This window comes from Salvelinus fontinalis, chromosome 2, assembly GCF_029448725.1.
Source record: "Salvelinus fontinalis isolate EN_2023a chromosome 2, ASM2944872v1, whole genome shotgun sequence".
Classification (NCBI taxonomy): Eukaryota; Metazoa; Chordata; class Actinopteri; order Salmoniformes; family Salmonidae; genus Salvelinus; species Salvelinus fontinalis.
The window spans coordinates 33143731-33166754 of NC_074666.1; the positions used below are offsets into that span (position 1 = coordinate 33143731).

General features: G+C 42.1%; 1 protein-coding gene across 2 annotated transcripts; it reads left to right on the top strand.

Annotated features, from left to right (window-relative positions):
• The first annotated feature begins 3052 nt into the window (after positions 1–3052).
• LOC129817268 (glucose-6-phosphate exchanger SLC37A4-like) lies at positions 3053–21432 on the top strand. Of its 2 annotated transcripts, XM_055872356.1 has the most exons (10): positions 3053–3146; positions 4085–4817; positions 6702–6934; positions 15146–15383; positions 15570–15725; positions 17163–17248; positions 17329–17442; positions 17588–17653; positions 18659–18797; positions 18921–21432. In XM_055872356.1, exons 2-10 carry the CDS (start codon positions 4670–4672, stop codon positions 19085–19087), a joined length of 1347 nt encoding a protein of 448 aa, XP_055728331.1. In that variant the 5' UTR covers positions 3053–3146; positions 4085–4669; the 3' UTR covers positions 19088–21432. The 2 variants fall into 2 exon arrangements, with proteins under 2 accessions (XP_055728331.1, XP_055728339.1); XM_055872364.1 differs by lacking the exons at positions 18659–18797; positions 18921–21432 and adding an exon at positions 18200–18628.
• The last annotated feature ends 1592 nt before the right edge of the window (positions 21433–23024 follow it).

Sequence of the window (23024 nt, forward strand, 5' to 3'; positions counted from 1 at the left end):
AGTTATTGGTTAAATATCTAACTATCTATTTAGCAGTCTTGTGGTTTAGGGGTAGAAGCTGTTCAGGGTCCTGTTGGTTCCAGACTTGCTGGATCGGTACTGCTTGCCGTGCGGTAACAGAGAGAACCGTCTATAACTTGGATGGCTGGAGTCTTAAGCATCCGATCGCAAAGCGCTATAGCGGATAGTGCCTGCGGACCAGTACATCACTGGGCACGAGCTCCCTGCCATCCAGGACCTCTATACCAGGCGGTGTAAGTGGAATGCCCTAAACATTTTCCGGCTACACAAGTCATAGACTGTTCTCTCTGCTACCGCATACTGCACGGCAAGCGATACCGACAGGACCCTGAACAGCTTCTACCCCCAAGCCATAACACTGCTAAATAGTTAGTTAAATAGTTAACCAAATAGCTACCTGGACTATCTGCCTTGACCCTTTTTGCACTAACTTTGTTTTAACTCATCACTTACGCTGTTGTTACTGTTTATTATCTATCCTGTTGCCTAGTCACTGTATTCCTAGTTATATGTACATATCTAACTCAGTTACCTCGTACCCCTGCACATCGACTCAGTACTGGTACCTTGTGTATGTCGCCACGTTATCGTTATTTACGATCGTTTATTTATTATTACTTTTTTTATTACGTTCTATTACATTTCTATTATTACACTATTTTCTTTATCTCTGCATTGTTATTTTCTTTCTCTCTGCATTGTTGGGAAGGGCCTGTAAGTAAGCATTTCACTGTTAGTCTACACCTGTTGTTTACGAAGCATGTGACAAATCAAATTTTATTTTATTTGATAATGGCTGACACTGGCCATAACCCCACTCAGAGGGTGTCACCAGTTACAACAGCCACAAAGTCAAAATGTATATTGTAAAATTTCATAAAAACTAAAATTAGCTTTTTGGTCTTAAATTGCAGGTTAGGGTTAGGCATACGTTTATCAGTGTGGTTAAGGTTAGGATTAAGATTTAGCCATAATTATTACTTTGCGGATGTGGTAACTAGTGACGAGCGTGGGATATGCAAAAAACACATTTCCAAATAGGACAAATATAAGCACCCACCAAATTATTATTATTAATACTAGATTTATTATCATGATAGCCATCTGCAGTTGTCAGCAGTGTCTTTAGAAGCAGAGGTAGAGCAGGGCAGCCGTGGGACCAGCCAAAAGACCAACCAGGACAGATACTTTTTTAAGGGGACTTTCTGACCAGCAGCATGCCTTTGTCAGCCTAACTAGTGATCAAGACAAAGGAGATGATTGTGGACTACAGGAAAAATAGGACCCGAGAACGCCCCCATTCTCATCGAAGGGATGCAGTGGAGTGGGGTGAGAGCTTCAAGTTCCTTGGTGTCCACATCACCAACAATCTAACATGGTCCAAGCACAGCAAGACAGTCGTGAAGAGGGCACGACAAAACCTATTCCCCCTCAGGAGACTGAAAAGATTTGGCATGGGTCCTCAGATCCTCAAAAGGTTCTACAGCGCACCATTGAGAGCATCCTGACTGGTTGCATCACTGCCTCAGACCGCAAGGCACTACAGAGGGTAGTGCGAACGGCCCAGTACGTCACTGGGGCCAAACTTCCTGCCATCCAGGACCTCTATACCAGGCAGTGTCAGAGGAAGGCCCTAAAAATTGTCAAAGACTCCAGCCACCCTAGTCATAGACTGTTCTCTCTGCTACCGCACGGCAAGCGGTACCGGAGCGCCAAGTCTAGGTCCAAGAGGCTTCTAAACAGCTTCTACCCCCAAGCCATAAGACTCCTGAACATCTAGTTAAATGTCTGCATTGTTGGTTAGGGGCTCGTATGTAAGCATTTCACTGTAAGGTGAGTTGTATTCGGCGCATGTGACTAATGCAATTTGATTTGATTTGATTTAATTTCTAAAAGTGATCCTTAATTATTTTACCCCTAAATTTAACCAAACCCTTAAACCGGGCCTAACCCTTCCCTAACCTAAACCCAATTTTAACCAATTCGGAAATTAAATATCGTTTTGCAGTTTGCACGCCAGACACGGTCCCCTTAGTTTTTTCCGATCAGGACAGAGCAGTTATGGGCCTGAGGATAGTGTGTGGAGAGCAGGGCCAGTTAAAAAATAATTGTGTTTTGAAGTGTTTTGATAGAGACACGGTGGAGAGGCCCCTTGTCTCTCTTGCCTTCTGGGTTTCTGATGGGCAAATGGAGTTATCCCTCCAGGAGTTGATCTATAAGAAATTAATGACTTAATGTATGACTTTTTGTTTTCTGATGCAATTGAAACTTTCTAAATCAATTCTGGCCTCTTGTCAAATAGTCCTACTCCAGTCTCCTTTTAACTTAATTTATCACCTGATTTACAAAAGGCACATCTCAATAGGTGATCCAGGTATCCTCATGATAACATGCCGTCTCTATTGCTTCTCTTTTGTTCCCACAAGCGAGTGTGGAGGCCGATGACATCAGAGGGCACCATCATACCACCTCCTTGAATGGCTTACTCCTTGAACTTTGCAGTTATGTCTAAAAAGACACTATTTTGCTCAGAACATGTATTTTTAACCTTAAGTGTGTGTAGGCCTACATTACTGTATTTATTATACGTGGATATTTCAAGGTGTTGTCCTTTGACCACTAGATGTCCCCAGTCATATTCAGATCATGATTCAAATGTATATTGATTGGCTGACATGTACCAACCTTTGTGGGAGTAAAGCATAATGTTAAAAATATGGTTGTTTCATTTTATTATTGAAAGAAAATAGAATACGATAAAATATAATGGAATACTATAGAATATAAATCTTCCAGAATGCCATCATGACATGTTTAATAAACTGTGAAAAAATTGTTTAATAAAATGTGAGCATGCGATTTTTGGTAGTAGCTCTTTTGGATATAATGTAAACCTTTTCTCAGCCCCTGCGTGCTGCCAGACAGTGCAGATTCAATGGATTATATTTTGCAGTCGGTTCGTTTCTTCAACCTTGAACCTACATACAGAAGAAAACGATCCGGTAGGAACGCCTCCTTCCATGAATGTCAGCTCAATTGCCCAATGAGAGCACAGAGCAAGACGGCAGTTCCTGTTTCTGTGGGTATGTTAGCCTAAGCAGCGAGAGGGATCCTGTCGAAACAAGGTACCAAACATGTCCTTAATTGTTATGTAGATAGAATGTAACTATCAAGGTATTGTCCACGGAGGTCATGCAACAGTGTTTCAATGAAGTATAACGTCAGAACTCATGTAGGCCTACATTGAAGTTGGCGTTTGCTAGAGAGAGTGGATGCGTTAATTTCTGTGCTCTCTAGTCACTTTTCCAAGGCTATGATTGAGGATGTGTTGTTTTGGTATTCAGTCATTTTCTATGTTTATTTCCTAGCTACTACAATATCAAACTTGACCCTGGTGTATTAATAACAGAAAAGAGAGTTTGCTTCAGTATTTTAGAATCAACTATTCTTTGCATGCAAACTATGCAGAATAATTATATTTTCAAATGTTATTTTTCCTTTGACCACAGGAAGTTGGTGGCACCTTAATTGGGGCAGACAGGCTCATGTTAATGGCTGGAGCAAGTAGTGGAATGGTATCAAATGCATCGCTCCATTCCAGCCATTATTATGAGCCATCCTTGCAGCAGCCTCCACTGCCTTTGATCATTTCTTGAGTTTTAAAGCATTAAATAGTCTATCATTGGGTCTCAACAGTCTACACGTTGCGCAAAATCTAAGTTAGATTGTATTGCAGGAGTGATTCAATGAAATGTTTTGGCAATGTGTGGTGGTCAATGTCAAAGTTCAAGCGTTTGTCTGATACGAGATTAAAGCGGCACCCCAGACTTTAAATCACCCAACATTATACAGTAGCCCACTGGGGATTAGCTGACCAGAGAGGGTCTTGAAAATTGGCCTTATTCCTGCCATTGTTCCTTTTGTCATAATTTCATTATGAATCATGTGTTGACTGGCCTGATTTTGTATTGTGGAAACAAAAATGTTAATTGTTCATTGATGTAGATCAACAATTGATTAATCTATGATATGTGTATTCTGAAATATTGGGGTGTGTTTCTAGGCATTGTGTGTGAGGGTCCTGTCTTCTGATACTACCTGGACCTCCACAGAGACTGGGCCTGCTGTGGAATTCCCACCCCTCAGAAAGAACGACCGCTGGGACAGAGAACAGACAGCAACATCCACATACAGGAGAAATAATAGCTTGGAAGTTCATAGAGGCGGACTGGAAGAGAAGGGACAGTCCTGAATGTGTAGTACAGTAGAAGCACCAGCTATGTCAGAGAGTAACAGGGTGATAGCTGCTTTTCTGTAATGTCCATCCACATCCACCTGGGCAAGATTGAATCAATGTTATCAACCCAGTGCCACATCTCAATTGTTGCTCTGTAAACATGAGCGTGGTATCTCTAACCAAAGGAAAGTTGGCCAGTAACCCCATACACTGGTAATGGCATCATGGAATGTGATTGGTTGTTTCAAACGCTAAAGAATTTCAGAGCCAGCATTCACTAAAACAGTGATTTGCATCATTTGGAGAGAACAAATATGAAGTATTTTTATTTATTTTTTTACCTGGGAAATTAACAGTTTACAACTTTTAGATTTTTGCTCCAAGAGATTGGTCTGATTTACCTCTGGAATCATGGGGGCCACTGGTTATGGATACTATCGTATGGTTATCTTCTTCTCCATGTTTACTGGCTACTCCCTGTACTACTTCAACAGGAAGACCTTCTCTTTTGTCATGCCCTCTGTGATGGAGGAGATTAAACTGGACAAGGATGACTTGGGTAAGAGCAGTCTTATGCTATATACAGTTGAAGTCGGAAGTTTACATACACCTTAGTCAAATACATTTAAACTCCGTTTTTCACAATTCCTGACATTTAATCCTAGTAAAAATTCCCTGTCTTATGTCAGTTAGGATCACCTCTTTATTTTAAGAATGTGAAATGTCAGAATAATATTAGAGTGATTTATTTCAGCTTTTATGTCTTTCATCACATTCCCAGTGGGTCAGAAGTTTACATACACTCAATTAGTGTTTTGTAGCATTGCCTTTAAATTGTTTAACTTGGGTCAAATATTTCAGGTAGCCTTCCACAAGCTTCCCACAATAAGTTGGGTGAATTTTGGCCCATTCCTCCTGACAGAGCTGGTGTAACTGAGTCAGGCTTGTAGGCCTCCTTGCTCGCACACGCTTTTTCAGTTCTGCCCACAAATTTTCTATAGGATTGAGGTCATGGCTTTGTGTTGGCCACTCCAATACCTTGACTTTGTTGTCCTTAAGCCATTTTGCCACAACTTAGGAAGTATGCTTGGGGTCATTGTCCATTTGGAAGACCCATTTGTGACCAAGCTTTAACTTCCTGACTGATGTCTTGAGATGTTGCTTCAATATAGCCACATAATTTTACTTCCTCATGATGCCATCTATTTTGTGAAGTGCACCTGTCCCTCCTGCAGCAAAGCATCCCCACAACATGATGCTGCCACCCCCGTGCTTCACGGTTGGGATGGTGTTCTTTGGCTTGCAAGCCTCCCCCTTTTTCCTCCAAACATAATGATGGTCATTATGGCCAAACAGTTCTATTTTTGTTTCATCAGACCAGAGGACATTTCTCCAAAAAGTGCGATCTCTGTCCCCATGTGCAGTTGCAAACCGTAGTCTGGCTTTCTTATGGTGGTTTTGGAGCAGTGGTTTCTTCCTTGCTGAGCGGCCTTTCAGGTTATGTCAATATAGGACTCGTTTTACTGTGGATATAGATACCTTTGTACCTGTTTCCTCCAGCATCTTCACAAGGTCCTTTGCTGCTGTTCTGGGATTGATTTGCACTTTTCGCACCAAAGTACGTTCATCTCTAGGAGACAGAACGCGTCTCCTTCCTGAGTGGTATGACGGCTGCGTGGTCCCATAGTGTTTATACTTGCATACTATTGTTTGTACAGATCAACGTGGTACCTTCAGGTGTTTGGAAAATTCTCCCAAGGATGAACCAGACTTGTGGAGGTCAACAATTATTTTTCTGAGGTCTTGGCTGATTTATTTTGTTGAAGGTAGGCCTTGGAATACATCCACAGGTACACCTCCAATTGACTCAAATGATGTCAATTAGCCTATCAGAAGCTTCTAAAGCCATGACATCATTTTCTGGAATGTTCCAAGCTGTTTAAAGGCACAGTCAACATAGTGTATGTAAACTTCTGACCCACTGGAATTGTCATACAGTGAAATAATCTGTCTGTGAACATTTGTTGGAAAAATTATTTGTCATGCACAAAGTAGATGTCCTAACTGACTTGCCAAAACTATAGTTTGTTAACAAGTAATTTGTGGAGTGGTTGAAAAACGAGTTTTAATGACTCCAACCTAAGTGTATGTAAACTTCCAACTTCAACTGTAGTTCATCTTTGTTGTGACATGCATCCTATGAAATGCTGTGTGTCAATTCATTAAATATTATGTGAGAGAATGTGCAGCAGTCACTGTAAGCAACTTTTATTAAGCACACCTCTCTATAGAGATGACATTGTATTTATCTTTAGTCAATTCACTGACCCACATAAGAAAATCAGTTATGGTTCTAAATCTTAGATAGAAGGCCCAGTTAAGATCTATATCCCTTGTGATTGATGTCCTGTTAAGAATGTGTTTTCCTCTCCTGTCCTCTTAGGCCTGATCACCAGTAGTCAGACCATGGCCTATGCCATCAGTAAGTTCATCAGTGGTGTACTGTCTGACCAGATCAGCGCTCGCTGGCTCTTCTCCATTGGCCTCTTGGTGGTGGGGGGCATCAATGTGATCTTCTCATGGTCCTCCACTGTGACTGTGTTTTCTGCTCTGTGGTTTGTCAACGGTCTGGGCCAGGGCTTAGGCTGGCCACCATGTGGGAAGGTGCTGCGCAAGGTAAGACTGTTGCTCCAATAGGGAGAGGCTCCTGTAACATAGACTGAGGTGAATTCACAATCAATACATAATGAAAACCATTCAGAAAATCCCTGAAGTAAGGAAACTCTCACACCTAAAGGCTTGCGCCATCAGCCATCTGTGTTATAACACTTGGCTTTACAATATGCACACAATTATTTTGGAAGGTATTTACACCCCACCCAAAAAACAGATCCCTTCGAAAAGAATAGTGACGAGAATGTGCTTCACCCTTTGCCTTTATAGTGTACCTGTCACTCACCTCCCCCAAGTGTGGTCAGGAATTCGAACCCTTGCCATGACATAGCAGTGACCTTATGGGCTAGAGATGGTGATTTCTGGCATGAAGTCACAACAGTTTATGCCAACTGTAATCTTGGAACACTGAGTGCTCGTGGTGCCATTTCCATGAGTTAGGGGCCACAAGGAAATGACTATTGCATGGAGATTGAGCAATACTGTTCTCAATCAGCATGTACGGCATACTGCAGCCTTCCTATTACATTTCACACTTGTTTTCTGTCATATGCATTTGAATGAACTACAGTGTAGATTATACTGGGGTGTCTATTTGTATAATATCTGAAGTAGATTTGAGTGCTATATGAATTCAACATGTGAGAGAAATAAAAATGATGTACCGCTTATATAAATTTAATGTATTGGTGTTTTCCCCCATTCCTTACCCTCAACCATTCATGTCAATCCTTTATTTCCTGATACAATTAAATGCATAATGAGTTAAGACAACAGGAGTCCTAAGAAGCTGCCGTCAATGATCGGGGAATAAATACGCTTTGGCATATGTGAGCGGGATTAGGTCTCAGGGAATAGTATTTATAGAGACTCCTGGTCATGGCCTTCACAAACACATTGCATACACAGGTATGTCCTGGTGAAAAATAGCTCAAATAAACTGGTAAGGGATGGGTGGGAGGAAACAATGGGTGTGTCTGTCTATAAGAACACAAGGAGAGTGTAGCTTTTTTACAAAAACAGGTTTGTTGGTCTTTTGTAGGCTTCAAGTAAGATGAAATAAATGGTGATATAGATGGTTACACTGGGATGATTCAGAAAGAAGATATTGTTAATACAATATGACATTAACATGGTCAATAAACGGCAAACAACATACATCAAACTGAAAGAACTTAAAGCTATGCATTAGCATCTATATACAATATTAGCACTCTGGGAAATAAACACAGGCTCAATCAAATTAGCTCCCAATGAGGCATGTAAATATAATCCAGTGAGCTCCTAAAGTATTGGGACAGTGACACTTTTTTTGGTTTTGGCTCTGTACTGCAATTTGGATTTTAAATGACCTTATGCCAACTGAGGTTTAACTGAGGTTAAAGTGCAGACCGTCACCTTTAATTTGAGGGCATTTCCATACAAATGGAGTGAACTGTTTAGAAATTACAGCACTTTTGTACGTAGTCCACCCATTTTAGAGGGATCAAAAGTATTGGGACAAATTTACTTATGTGTATTAAAGTAGTCAAAAGTTTAGTATTTGGTCCCATATTCCTAGCATGCAATGATTGATTATATGTTGTGACTCTACACACTTTTTGGATGCATTTGCTGTTTGTTTTGGTTGTTTCAGATTATTTTGTGCCCAATAGAAAGTAATGTTAAATAATGTATTGTGTCATTTTAGAATATGGGACCAAATACCAAACAATTGATGACATTAATTCACATGTGAATTGGGCCCAATACTTTTGGGTCCCAAAAAATGGAGGTGGGACTTTGTACAAAAAGTGCTGTATTTTCTAAACGGTTCACCCGAAATGGATGAAAATACCCTCAAATTAAAGCTGACATTCTGCACAAAACAGTAAGAGCACGGTCCTAATATTGAGTTGCACCCCCCTTTTGCCTTCAGAACAGCCTCAATTCGTCTGAGCATGGACTCTACAAAGTGTCTCAAGCGTTCAACAGGGATGCTGGCCCATGTTGACTCCAATGTTTCCCACAGTTGTCAAGTTGGCTGGATGTCCTTTGGGTGGTGGACCATTTTTGATACACACAGGAAACTGCTGAATGTGAAAAACCCAGCAGTGTGGCAGTTCTTGACACGCTCAAACTGGTGCGCCTGGCACCTACTACCAAACCCTGTTCAAAGGCACTTACATATTTTATTTACACTGCTCAAAAAAATAAAGGGAACACTTAAACAACACAATGTAACTCCAAGTCAATCACACTTCTATGAAATCAAACTGTCCACTTAGGAAGCAACACTGATTGACAATAAATTGCACATGCTGTTGTGCAAATGGAATAGACAAAAGGTGGAAATTATAGGCAATTAGCAAGACACCCCCAAAAAAGGAGTGATTCTGCAGGTGGTGACCACAGACCACTTCTCAGTTCCTATGCTTCCTGGCTGATGTTTTGGTCACTTTTGAATGCTGGCGGTGCTCTCACTCTAGTGGTAGCATGAGACGGAGTCTACAACCCACACAAGTGGCTCAGGTAGTGCAGTTCATCCAGGATGGCACATCAATGCGAGCTGTGGCAAAAAGGTTTGCTGTGTCTGTCAGCGTAGTGTCCAGAGCATGGAGGCGCTACCAGGAGACAGGCCAGTACATCAGGAGACGTGGAGGAGGCCGTAGGAGGGCAACAACCCAGCAGCAGGACCGCTACCTCCGCCTTTGTGCAAGGAGGTGCACTGCCAGAGCCCTGCAAAATGACCTCCAGCAGGCCACAAATGTGCATGTGTCAGCATATGGTCTCACAAGGGGTCTGAGGATCTCATCTCGGTACCTAATGGCAGTCAGGCTACCTCTGGCGAGCACATGGAGGGCTGTGCGGCCCCACAAAGAAATGCCACCACACACCATGACTGACCCACCTCCAAACCGGTCATGCTGGAGGATGTTGCAGGCAGCAGAACGTTCTCCACGGCGTCTCCAGACTCTGTCACGTCTGTCACATGTGCTCATGTGCTCAGTGTGAACCTGCTTTCATCTGTGAAGAGCACCGGGCGCCAGTGGCGAATTTGCCAATCTTGGTGTTCTCTGGCAAATGCCAAACGTCCTGCCCGGTGCTGGGCTGTAAGCACAACCCCCACCTGTGGACGTCGGGCCCTCATACCACCCTCATGGAGTCTGTTTCTGACCGTTTGAGCAGACACATGCACATTTGTGGCCTGCTGGAGGTCATTTTGCAGGGCTCTGGCAGTGCACCTCCTTGCACAAAGGCGGAGGTAGCGGTCCTGCTGCTGGGTTGTTGCCCTCCTACGGCCTCCTCCACGTCTCCTGATGTACTGGCCTGTCTCCTGGTAGTGCCTCCATGCTCTGGACACTTTGCTGACAGACACAGCAAACCTTTTTGCCACAGCTCGCATTGATGTGCCATCCTGGATGAACTGCACTACCTTAGCCACTTGTGTGGGTTGTAGACTCCGTCTCATGCTACCACTAGAGTGAGAGCACCGCCAGCATTCAAAAGTGACCAAAACATCAGCCAGGAAGCATAGGAACTGAGAAGTGGTCTGTGGTCACCACCTGCAGAATCACTCCTTTTTTGGGGGTGTCTTGCTAATTGCCTATAATTTCCACCTTTTGTCTATTCCATTTGCACAACAGCATGTGAAATTTATTGTCAATCAGTGTTGCTTCCTAATTGGACAGTTTGATTTCACAGAAGTGTGATTGACTTGGAGTTACATTGTGTTGTTTAAGTGTTCCCTTTATTTTTTTGAGCAGTGTATATACAGTACCAGTCAAAATTTGGACACCTACTCATTCAAGGGTTTTTCTATTTTTCTTTTGCTATTTTTTACATTGTAGAATAATATAGTATAGTGAAGACATCAAAACTTGGAAATAACACATGGAATCATGTGGTAACCAAAAAGTGTTATTTTATAGTTGAGATTCTTCATAGTAGCCACCCTTTGCCTTGATGACAGGTTGCACACTCTTGTCATTCTCTCAACCAGCTTCAGGATGTAGTCACCTGGAATACATTTAAATGAACAGGTGTGCCTTGTTAAAAGTACATTTTTGGAATTTCTTTCCTTATTAATGCGTGTGAGCCAATCAGTTGTGTTGTGACAAGGTAGCGGTGGTATACAGAAGATAGACATATTTGGTAAAAGACTGGCTCTCATGAGAACCGCCACAGGAAAGGAAGACCCAGAGTCACCTCTGCTGCAGAGGATAAGTTCATTAGAGTTACCAGCCTCAGAAATTGCAGCCTAAATAAATGTTTCAGAGTTCAAGTAACAGACACATCTCAACATCAACTGTTCAGATGAGCCTGCTGCAAAGAAACCACTACTAAAGGACACCAATAAGAAGAGACCTGCTTATGCCAAGAAATGCAGAAAATTGTCATTAGACTGGTGAAAATCTGTCCTTTTAGTCTGAGTCCAAATTTTTGATTTTTGGTTCCAATCGGCGTGTCTTGGTGAGACGCAGAGTAGGTGAATGGATGATCTCTGCATGTGTGGTTCCCACCGTGAAGCATGGAGGAGGAGGTGTGATGCTGTGGGGGTGCTTTGCTGGTGAACTTGTCTGGGATTTATTTAGAATTCAAGGCACACTTTACCAGCATGGGTACCACAGCATTCTGGAATGCTTTTCCAACAGTCTTGAAGGAGTTCCCACATATTCTGAACACTTGTTGGCTGCTTTTCCTTCACACTGCTGTCCAACTCATCCCAAACCATCTCATTTGGGTTTAGGTCGGGTGATTGTGGAGGCCAGGTCATCTGATGCAGCACCATCACTCTCCTTCTTGGTCAAATAGCCCTTACACAGCCTGGAGGTGTGTTGGGACATTGTCCTCTTGAAAAACAAATGATAGTCCCACTAAGCGCAAACCAGATGGGATGGCATATCGCTGCAGAATGCTGTGGTAGCCATGCTGGTTAAGTGTGCCTTGAATTTTAAATAAATCACAGACCGTGTCACCAGCAAAGCACCCCTCCACCATAACACCACCTCCATGCTTTACGGTAGGAAATACACATGCAGAGATCCTCCGTTCACCCACACCGCGTCTCACAAAGACACGGCGGTTAGAACCAAAAATCTCAAATTTGGACTCATCAGACCAAAGGACAGATTTCAACCGGTCTAATGTCCATTGCTCTTGTTTCTTTGCCCAAGCAAGTCTCTTCTTCTTATTGGTGTCCTTTAGTTGTGGTTTCTTTGTAGCAATTTGACCATTCACGCAGTCTCGTCTGAACAGTTGATTTTGAGATGTCTATTACTTGAGCTCTGTAAAGCATTTATTTGGGCTTCAATTTCTGAGGCTCGTAACTATAATGAACTTATCCTCCGCAGCAGAGGTAACTCTGGGTCTTCCTTTCCTGTGGCGGTCCTCATGAGAGCCAGTTTCATCTTAGCGCTTGATGGTTTTTGCGACTGCACTTGAAGAAACTTTAAAAGTTCTTGAAATGTTCCGCACTGACTGACTTTCATGTCTTAAAGTAATGATAGACTGCCATTTCTCTTTGCTTATTTGAGCTCTTCTTGCCATAATATGGACTTGGTCTTGTACCAAATAGGGCTATCTTCTGTATACCACCCCTACCTTGTCACAACACAACTGATTGGCTCAAACGCATTAAGAAGGAAAGAAATTCCACAAATTAACTTTTAACAAGGCACACCTGTTAATTGAAATGCATTCCAAGTGACTATCTCATGAAGCTGGTTGAGAGAATGCCAAGAGTGTGAAAAACTGTCATCAAGGCAAAGGGTGGCTATTTGAAGAATCTCAAATATAAAATGTATTTTTATTTGTTTAACTTTTTTGGTTCCTACATGATTACATATTTGTTATTTCATAGTTTTGATGTCTTCACTATTATTGTAAAAAAAAAAAAAAAAAAAACCTTGAATGAGTGGGTGTTCTAAAACTTTTGACTGGTAGTGTGTGTGTGTGTGTTTGTAAAAATAATGGTGTTTGTATAAATAGAAATGTTCTTTACAGTAGTAGTTATATAGAATGAGTCATGACCAGAATACAGTATATACATATAAAGTGGGTAAAACAGTATGCAAACATTATTCATAAGGTGACCAGTGATCATTGACTATGTACATGGGGCAGGAGTGTCTAAGGTGCATGGTAGAGTACAAGGTGGTAACCTGCTAGTAACATTGACCAAGGTCCAGGGCAGGGTACTGGGCGGAGCCCGGCAAGTGGTGACTGTTTAACATTCTGATGCTCTGGAGATTGAAGCTGTTTATCATTCTCTCGGTCCCAGCTCTGAGGCACCTTTACTGTCCCCGCCTCCTAAATGGTAGCAGGGTGAACAGGCCGTGGCTCGGTTGGCTGAGGTCCTTGATGATCTTCTTGGCCTTCCTGTGACACCAGGTGCTGTAGAAGTCCTGGAGGGCAGGCAGTGTACCCCCGGTGATGAGTTGGGCTGACCGCACCACCTTCTGGAGAGTCCTTTGGTTGCGGACGACGCAATTGCCGTACCAGGCAGTGATACAGCCCAACAGGATACTCTCAATGGTGTATCTGTGAAAAGTTAATGAGGGTCTTAGGGGTCAAGCCAAATTTCTTCAGCCTCCTTCACAACACTGTCTGTGTGAAGGGACCATGTCAGGTTGTCAGTGATGTGCAAGCCTAGGAACTTGATGCTTTTGAATTGACCCTCTCCACTGTAGCCCCATCGATGTGGATAGGAGCGTGTTCTCTCTGCTGTCGCCTGTAATCCACCCTCGGCTCCTTCGTTTTGTTGATATTGAGGGAGAGGTTATTTTTCTGGCACCACTCCACCGGGGCTCTCCCCTCCTCCCTGTAGGCTGCCTCGTCATTGTTGGTAATCAGGCCTACCACTGTTGTCGTCAGCAAACTTGATGATTGAGTTGGAGACCATTGGTGAACAGGGAGTACAGCAGAGGACTGTGCACGCACCCCTGTAGGGTCCCGTAATGAGGATCAGCATGGCGGAGTTGTTGTTGCCTACTTGGGGTAGGCCCACTTCAGGAAGTCCAGGACCCAGTTGCACAGGGAGGGTCTCAGACCCAGGGCTCTAAGCTTAGTGATGAGCTTGGAGGCCACTATGGTGTTGAAAGCTGAGCTGTAGTAGATGAAATCAAACTTTATTTGTCACATGCGCCGAATACAACAAGTGTAGACCTTACAGTGAAACTCTTACTTACAAACCCTTAACAGGAACAGCATTCTCATTGATCTTGTCCGGGTGGGATAGGGCAGTGTGCAGTGCAATGGCGATTGCTTCGTCCATTGATCTGTTGGGGCGGTATGCGAATTGTAGTGGGTATAGGGTGTCGGGTAAGGTGGAGGTGATATGATATTTAACTTAGCCTCTCAAAGCACTTCATGATGACAGAAGTGAGTGCTACGGGGCAACCGTTATTTAGTTGTTACCTTTGTTTTCTTGGGTACAGGAACATCCTGAAGCAAGTGGGTACAACAGACTGGGATACGGAGATATTGAATATGTCCGTAAACATCCAGTTGGTCTGCACATGCACTGAGGACGCGGATTGGGATGCCTTCTGGGCCAGAAGCCTTGCAAGGGTTAACCCGCTTAAATGACTTACTAACGTCGGCCACAGAGAACGAGAGCACACAGTCCTCGTGGTGGGGCATTTAAAGTGCTAACCCCAGCCCGTTTAGGTGGTGGTGATCTGAATGATTACATTGAATGAGGTGTGTGGTGACCAATAGGTGGCAGGCTCCCCTCCAGTGAAGAAGGGAAATGGGGGGAGTTTGTAAAAATGGAATAAGAACAATGCAGATAGCACCTCAGCCGGACTGTTTGAACAGTGCAGGGGGCAGTGGTGGACTGCTGGTTCTGTGCTTAGCACTCTGGATCAATATGGTATTAAAGCAACCTGCAGGCAGGATTAAGTGGTCAGCCGGCAAATTGATTGATATGTTACTGTTAATTGCTGCGGTCACCATTTCAGTGGCGTTATGGCTTGAGCTACATTACATCACTTTAGGCAACTCGGCACTTCAGAGGTTGTTAACTGATGACACTGGTTACAGTTTTGACAGATAAAACCATAAAATAAGTATCCGCACTGATTCAGTGGTCTAAATTTAGTAGCAAAGTGACAATGTTTTGACTTGCCTTTCCACATGTCTAGATGTCAGATCTATTTTACTGTTCTCAGAGTGTTCTCATTCTATAGTTTACATATTCATGCCATCAACATATCTGTTCTCTGTACTCAGTGGTTTGAGCCGTCTCAGTTTGGTACATGGTGGGCAGTGCTGTCCTGCAGCATGAACCTGGCTGGTGGATTGGGTCCTCTCCTGGCTATGGTATTGCTTCAGTACTACGACTGGAGGACTATCCTGTCCATGTCAGGCATCATCTGTGCATCCTTTTCTGTCATCTGCCTGGTGTTCATAAAGAACGAACCCAAAGACGTGGGCCTGCCCAGCATTGAGGCCTCAGCCAAGAAAGGAGGTGAGGAGAAAAAAAGCCGTTACCGCAGGACAGAGGGACTGTTTTGCATTTGTTGATTTTGTGTGTTTTAAGATCCATGTGTACATTTTGATTTGCTATATCCATATGTATTGCTCTGGTTACTCTGTCCAACAGACTTGGAGTATAATCATTAAAAACATGTTTTCTATTTGTTTTATCCTGCAGTAGCCAACTGTGACAGTACTCTGAGTGAGTTCCTGCTGTCTCCATACCTGTGGGTGCTGTCCCTAGGCTACCTGGTAGTGTTCGGGGTGAAGACGGCATGCACTGACTGGGGCCAGCTCTATCTCATTCAGGATAAGGGCCAGACTGTCCTCATAGGTAATGCACACACACAATTTACAAGTGTGTATCTAGGTATTTGCCTAACATCATGTACCGTACCAGTCAAAAGTTGATACACCTACTCATTCAAGGGTTTTTCTTTATTTGTACTATTTTCTACATTGTAGAATAAGAGTGAAGACATCAAAACTAGGAAATAATATATATGGAATCATGTAGTAACCAAAAAAGTGTTAAACAAATCAAATATTTTTGAGACTCTTCAAAGTAGCCACCCTTTGCCTTGATAGCTTTGCACACCTAGCTTTGCACACTCTTGGCATTTGACTTCACCTGGAATGCTTTTCCAACAGTCTTGAAGGAGTTCCCACATATGCTGAGCACTTGTTGGATGCTTTTCCTTCACTCTGCGGTCCAACTCATCCCAAACCAACTCATTTGTGTTGAGGTCGGGTGATTGTGGAGGCCAGGTCATCTGATGCAGCACTCTATCACTCTCTTTGGTCAAATAGCCCTGACACAGACTGGAGGTGTGTTAGGTCATTGTCCTGTTGAAAAACAAATGATAGTCCCACTAAGCGTAAACCAGATGGGATGACGTATCGCTGCAGTGTGCCTTGAATTCAAAATAAATCACTGACCGTTTCACCAGCGAAGCACCCACGCACCATCACACCTCCTCCTTCATGCTACTCTGCGTCTCACAAAGACACGGTGGTTGGAACCAAAAATCTCAAATTTGGACTCATCAGACCAAAGAACAGATTTCCACCAGTCTAATGTCCATTGCTCGTGTTTATTAGCCCAAGCAAGTCTCTTCTTATTATTGGTGTCCTTTAGTAGTGTTTTATTTGCAGCAATTCAACCATGAAGGCCTGATTCACACAGTCTCCTCTGAACAGTTGATGTTGATGTTCTTGTGAAGCATTTATTTTGGCTGCAATTTCTGAGGCTTGTAACTCTAAAGAGTTACCTCTGCTGCAGAGGATAACTTCCTATGGATTGACTGACCTTCATGTCTTAAAGTAGTGATGGACTATTGTTTCTCTTTGTTTATTTGAGCTGTTCTTGCCATAATATGGACTTTTACCAAATAGGGCTATCTTCTGTATACCACCCCTACCTTGTCACAACACAACTGATTGGCTCAGACGCATTAAGAAGGAAAGAAATTCTACAAATTAACAAAGCACACCTGTTAATTGAAATTCATTCCAGGTGACTACCTCATGAATCTGGTTGAGAGAATGCCAAGAGTGTGCAAAACTGTCATCAAGGCAAAGTGGGGCTACTTTGAAGAATCTCAGATTTGTTTAACAGTTTTTGGGGGTACTACATGATTCCATGTGTTATTTCATAGTTTTGATGTCTTCACTATTATTCTACAATGTAGAAAATAGTAAAAAATAAAGAAAAACCCTTGAATGAGTGGGTGTGTCTAAACTTTTGATTGGTACTGTATGTCATCCAAAGGCAGTTCCTACATGAGTGCCTTGGAGGTTGGAGGTCTGGTGGGCAGCCTCGCAGCTGGCTTCCTGTCTGACAGGGCTGTTGCTAGGGTGAGTGACAACACCAATCACACATCAAAATAACTGTTTACATCACTCTGCATTGTTTTTATTGTCTTATTGTCCCACAGCAAGGTTTGGGTACCCATGGTAACCCTCGCCATGTCCTGCTCCTCTCCATGATGGCTGGCATGTATTTGTCCCTATACCTGTTCCGTGTCACTATCACAGCTGAGGCCCTAAAGGTACATTAAATTCAACATTCCCATTAAAGTCTTAGTCATTTCATGGTGATGTTTTTACAAGTTTTCTGTTGTTACTCCTCGTTTAAAGAATAATGTACCGTATGTAAGACTATAATCTGTGCCATTTATCTTACTGTTCCCACAGGAAGCTCCCGTCTGGGTAGTGGCCCTTCATCCTCTCTCTGTCCTTATCGGCCTGTCAGAGAAAGAGGTAGCCATTATAATTAATTTACTCAAATGTGTTTGTAGCTTACTTTGTTTATACTCTTTATCACATAACGTCCTGAGTCATTGGCAACACTATCTGTTGAAAAATGTATATTGGTTGCAAGAACAGTAATATTTATACTGAACAAAAATATAAATGAAAACTGTAAAGTGTTGGTCCCATTTTTCATGAGCTGAAATAAAAGATCTCAGAAATGTTCCATATGCACAAAACGCTTATTTCTCTAAAATGTTGTGCACAACTTTGTTTACATCCCTGTTAGTGAGTATTTATCCTTTGCCAAGATAATCCATCCACCTGACAGGTGTGGCATATCAAGAAGCTGTTTAAATAGTATGATCATTACACAGGTGAACCTTGTGTTGGGGACAATAAAAGGCCACTCTAAAATGTGTCGTTTTGTCACACAACACAATGCCACAGTTTTGAGGGAGTGTGCAATTGGCATGCTGACAGTTCCACCAGAACTGTTGCCAGAGAATTTCATGTTAATTTCTCTACCATAAGCCACCTCCAACATTGTTTTAGAGAATTTGGCAGTACATCCAACCGGCCTCACAACTTCAGACCACGTGTAACCACGCCAGCCCAGGACCTCCACATCCAGCTTCTTTACCTGCGGGATCGTCTAAGAGCAGCCACCCGGACAGCTGATGAAACTGAGGAGTATTTCTGTCTGTGGTAAAGCCCTTTTGTGGGAAAAAACTGATTGGCTGGCCCTGGCTCCCCAGTGGGTGGGCCTGGCTCCCATGGCTGCACCCCAGCCCAGTCATGTGAAATCCATAGATGAGGGCCTAATGAATTGATTTCAATTGACTGACTTCCTTATATGAACTGTAACTCAGTCAAATCTTTGAAATTGTTGCATGTTGCGTTTTTATATTTTGGTTCAGTATATATTTATCTGAGTTGTAGACCAATTTGAAATTATGTATATTAAAAAACATTCATTACGTTTTATATTCTGTTTCATATTCTCTCATCTAGATCTGGATAATTTCCCTGGGTGCTATGTTCGGATTCTCCTCTTATGGACCAATCGCATTGTTCGGTGTGATAGCCAATGAAAGTGCTCCATCAAACTATTGTGGGTCCTCCCATGCCATTGTAGCTCTCATGGCCAATGGTAAGTCTCCTATATTGGTTCCTTTTGATCTGTATTCTCAAAAAGACAACGCATGGTTCTGGGTATCAACAATTCTCTGAGACATTCATATCAGTAAGCTAGCTGTGTTTTTATTGGTTGCAGTTGGGGCTTTCTTCGCGGGACTCCCCTTCAGCACCATCGCTAAATACTACAGCTGGGACATGGCCTTCTGGGTAGCTGAAGTGAGCATTGCCGTGACGACAGTCATCTTCTTTCTGTTCCGTAACATTCGCACCAAAATGGGCCACATCCCCCAGAAAATTGATTGATTTGAGCTCTGCATCTCCTGAGCTATGCACAGGTTCCTGCTGTGTGACTGGGTGAATATTATACAGCAAGTGTTGTTGGACTGGCTGCACATTACATAGCCCCTAAAGTACACCTCCTATCCCTGGAAACACAACACTGTGTCAAAGTGATCTCAATTCGAGATGTTTTCGATGTTAGCAACCATGTTTTCTAAAAGGATACTTTGATACACTTTAGTTTGCCATTTAATGCACCGTCAGAATCAAACTCCTCACAAGCCGTACAGTTCTAAGCACCTATGGAATCTACACCTACGGCATCCACTCACAGTAATGACTTCAAAAAGTATAGTATATCACGTAGGCCTAAGTCTTACATTTCGAATAATCTATTCTCTTACCACTGTTATTTAGTTGGTATAATAACTTGTATATTATTTGAAGCATGTTGTTGATACACAGTGAATCTGCTGTCCATTGCATAGATTGCCTTCAGTGGATGCCAAATGTCTTGAAGTTACCGGATGCTTCATTGATGAGCCAGCATTAAAACTATGTATGAATAGAAATTTGCACGAAACGGTAATGTTTGACGATCACAGTAGTATTTCCCTTTCACTAATTCTTCATTTATAAAATAATGTTCAGTCAGGAAAATAGATACATTACGACAAACACGGCATCTATTTTTGTTAACACACTGGCTTTACTAAATTGACTTTTAAAGTTTAGAGATCTTAGCTAGTTGTCTATGAAAATATTTAAATGCATCAACCTAAAAGGGATAGTTTGGGATTTTGGCAATGAGGCCCTTTATCTACTTCCCCAGAGTCAGAAGAACATTTTAATGTATCTACGTGCAGTTTGAAGGAAATTGCTAACTTAAGGTGATGTAGCTGCGTGAAAAAAATGATAATCTATGGGGGTGAAATATATTTAGGCTAACTATAATTGTTTTCGCTATTGTTTCAAATACTGTTATTATTACACAGAAATTGATTTCCCCTATACATTTTTCTACATATATTAATTTCAGAATCACCCTGTTTGTCACAAGATACTATTTTGTCACTACAGGTTTTGTTATGAGACAATGTGGTCACAGAGGCTGGGTTTACACAGGCATACCAATTCTAATTTTTTTCCCCCACAATTATTGGTAGAAGATCTGATTTGTGAAAAAATATCAGAATTAGAATTCGATTTCTGAGCCTGGTCCCATACTGTATGAGCTGTGGCCAACTCTTCTACGTTTGCTTTTACACAGGCAGCTCAATTATGATATTTATTTGTTCACTAATTGGTCTCTGAAATAGATCAGATATTTTTTTATAGCTGATCTGATTGGTCAAAAGACCAATTAGTTGGGGGTAAAAATATCAAAAATGGTCTGCCTGTGTAAATGCAACCAAAGAGGCTAATCAGACTGGAACACCAGGCTCACATTATCCTGATATTCTCACAAAAGTATGTAATGCTGCGTTTATACACAGGTAGCCTAATTCAGATTTTTTTTGCCCAATTATTGGCAAAATAGCTGATCTGATTGGTCAAAATACCAATTAGTGAAATAAAAAATCAGAATTGGACTGTCTGTGTAAACACAGCCACTGGTTGCCTGGTTCCCCTGCTCAGACGTTGCATGCATCAAGCAATGGTTTTGTGCCACGTCATCGACTGTCATTGACTGACAGATTGCTGTAACATATGATGTGGTTAGCTGATACTTAAAATACCTATTCAGGCTCTGTAAGATCTGGCATGCAGCAATGCCTGGGCTGAGCAATGCGCCCAATGGTTGCGTTTACACAGGCAGCCTTATTCTGATCTTTTGCCAATAATTGGTCTTTCGGCCAATCAGCTCAGATCTTTATCCAGTAATTATAGTAATACTGTGAAATTGTGAAAATTATGATGATGCCATTTTTTTGTGTAAGAGCTGTTTGAAAAGACAGCCTGAAATTTCAGCCTGTTTTGGTGGAATGGAGTTTTGGTAAATTAGTTAATAGACCAATAAGGAAGCGTTACAGACATCTTGGCTAATAACCACAAAATTTTCAGTTTTCCCCTCCCCACTCAGACCACTCCCAGACAGTCTTAACTAAATTCTTACTTGAGAAATTTCTCTTTGCTTAGAAGCTATTTTTGTTTGTTTTAAATTAAAATGATAAACAAATAATCACAGAAAGGTACTTAATTGATACCCAGAAATTATTTGATATTGGCATAAAAATGGCTGCATTGGAACTTTTCACAAGCAGTTTTTAACTGAAAAATATGTATCTCACTATTCTTTGCCATTCAGGCATATTTGTCTAACTGGAATTATTGAAATGTTAAGGAAAGTTAATAAAGAGCAATGAATATATTGTCACCCTGTTCTTATTTCACCCTAAAGCCTGTTATGGACAGACCATTAATCATAAAATGTACTGGTTTTCTAATCCAATGTGCCTTGTAGGTTACATTTACCACAGAAATAGAAATAACCATATTGGGCACATTTTGCACATATTTGTTGGTTCTGCACTATGGGACTAAATTAATAAATATACAGTGGGGAGAACAAGTATTTGATACACTGCCGATTTTGCAGGTTTTCCTCCTTACAAAGCATGTAGAGGTCTGTAAATTTTTATCATAGGTACACTTCAACTGTGAGAGACGGAATCTAAAACAAAAATCCAGAAAATCACATTGTATGATTTTTAAGTAATTAATTTGCATTTGCATGCCATAAGTATTTGATACATCAGAAAAGCAGAACTTAATATTTGGTACAGAAACCTTTGTTTGCAATTACAGTGATCATACGTTTCCTGTAGTTCTTGACCAGGTTTGCACACACTGCAGCAGGGATTTTGGCCCACTCCTCCATACAGACCTTCTCCAGATCCTCCAAATCAGCTAGAAAGATGTGTCGGCATCGAGTAATTGTCTCTGGCCCACTCCCAGTTAGGGGGAGTGATGAGCTCTACAGCAGAGTCTCACAACTCAATCGCTGGTTGAAAACTGTTTTCTGCCCCTCCCAAAAGATAGAATTTGTAGATAATTGGCCCTCTTTCTGGGACTCACCCACAAACAGGACCAAGCCTGGCCTGCTGAGGAGTGACGGACTCCCTCCTAGCTGGAGGGGTGCTCTCATCTTATCTACCAACATAGACAGGGCTCTAACTCCTCTAGCTCCACAATGAAATAGGGTGCAGGCCAGGCAGCAGGCTGTTAGCCAGCCTGCCAGCTTAGTGGAGTCTGCCACTAGCATAGTCAGTGTAGTCAGCTCAGCTATCCCCATTGAAACTGTCTGTGCCTCGACCTAGGTTGGGCAAAACTAAACATGGCGGTGTTCGCCTTAGCAATCTCACTGGGATAAAGACCTCCTCCATTCCTGCCATTATTGAATGAGATTGTGATACCTCACATCTCAAAATAGGGCTACTTAATGTTAGATCCCTCACTTCCAAGGCAGTTATAGTCAATGAACTAATCACTGATCATAATCTTGATGTGATTGGCCTGACTGAAACATGGCTTAAGCCTGATGAATTTACTGTGTTAAATGAGGCCTCACCTCCTGGTTACACTAGTGACCATATCTCCCGTGCATCCCGCAAAGGCGGAGGTGTTGCTAACATTTACGATAGCAAATTTCAATTTACAAAAAAAAAATGACGTTTTCGTCTTTTGAGTTTCTCGTCATGAAATCTATGCAGCCTACTCAATCACTTTTTATAGCTACAGTTTACAGGCCTCCTGGGCCATATACAGCGTTCCTCTCTGAGTTCCCTGAATTCCTATCGGACCTTGTAGTCATAGCAGATCCTCTTCTAATTTTTGGTGATTTTAATATTCATATGGAGAAGTCCACAGACCCACTCCAAAAGGCTTTCGGAGCCATCATCGACTCAGTGGGTTTTGTCCAACATGTCTCTGGACCTACTCACTGCCTCAGTCATACTCT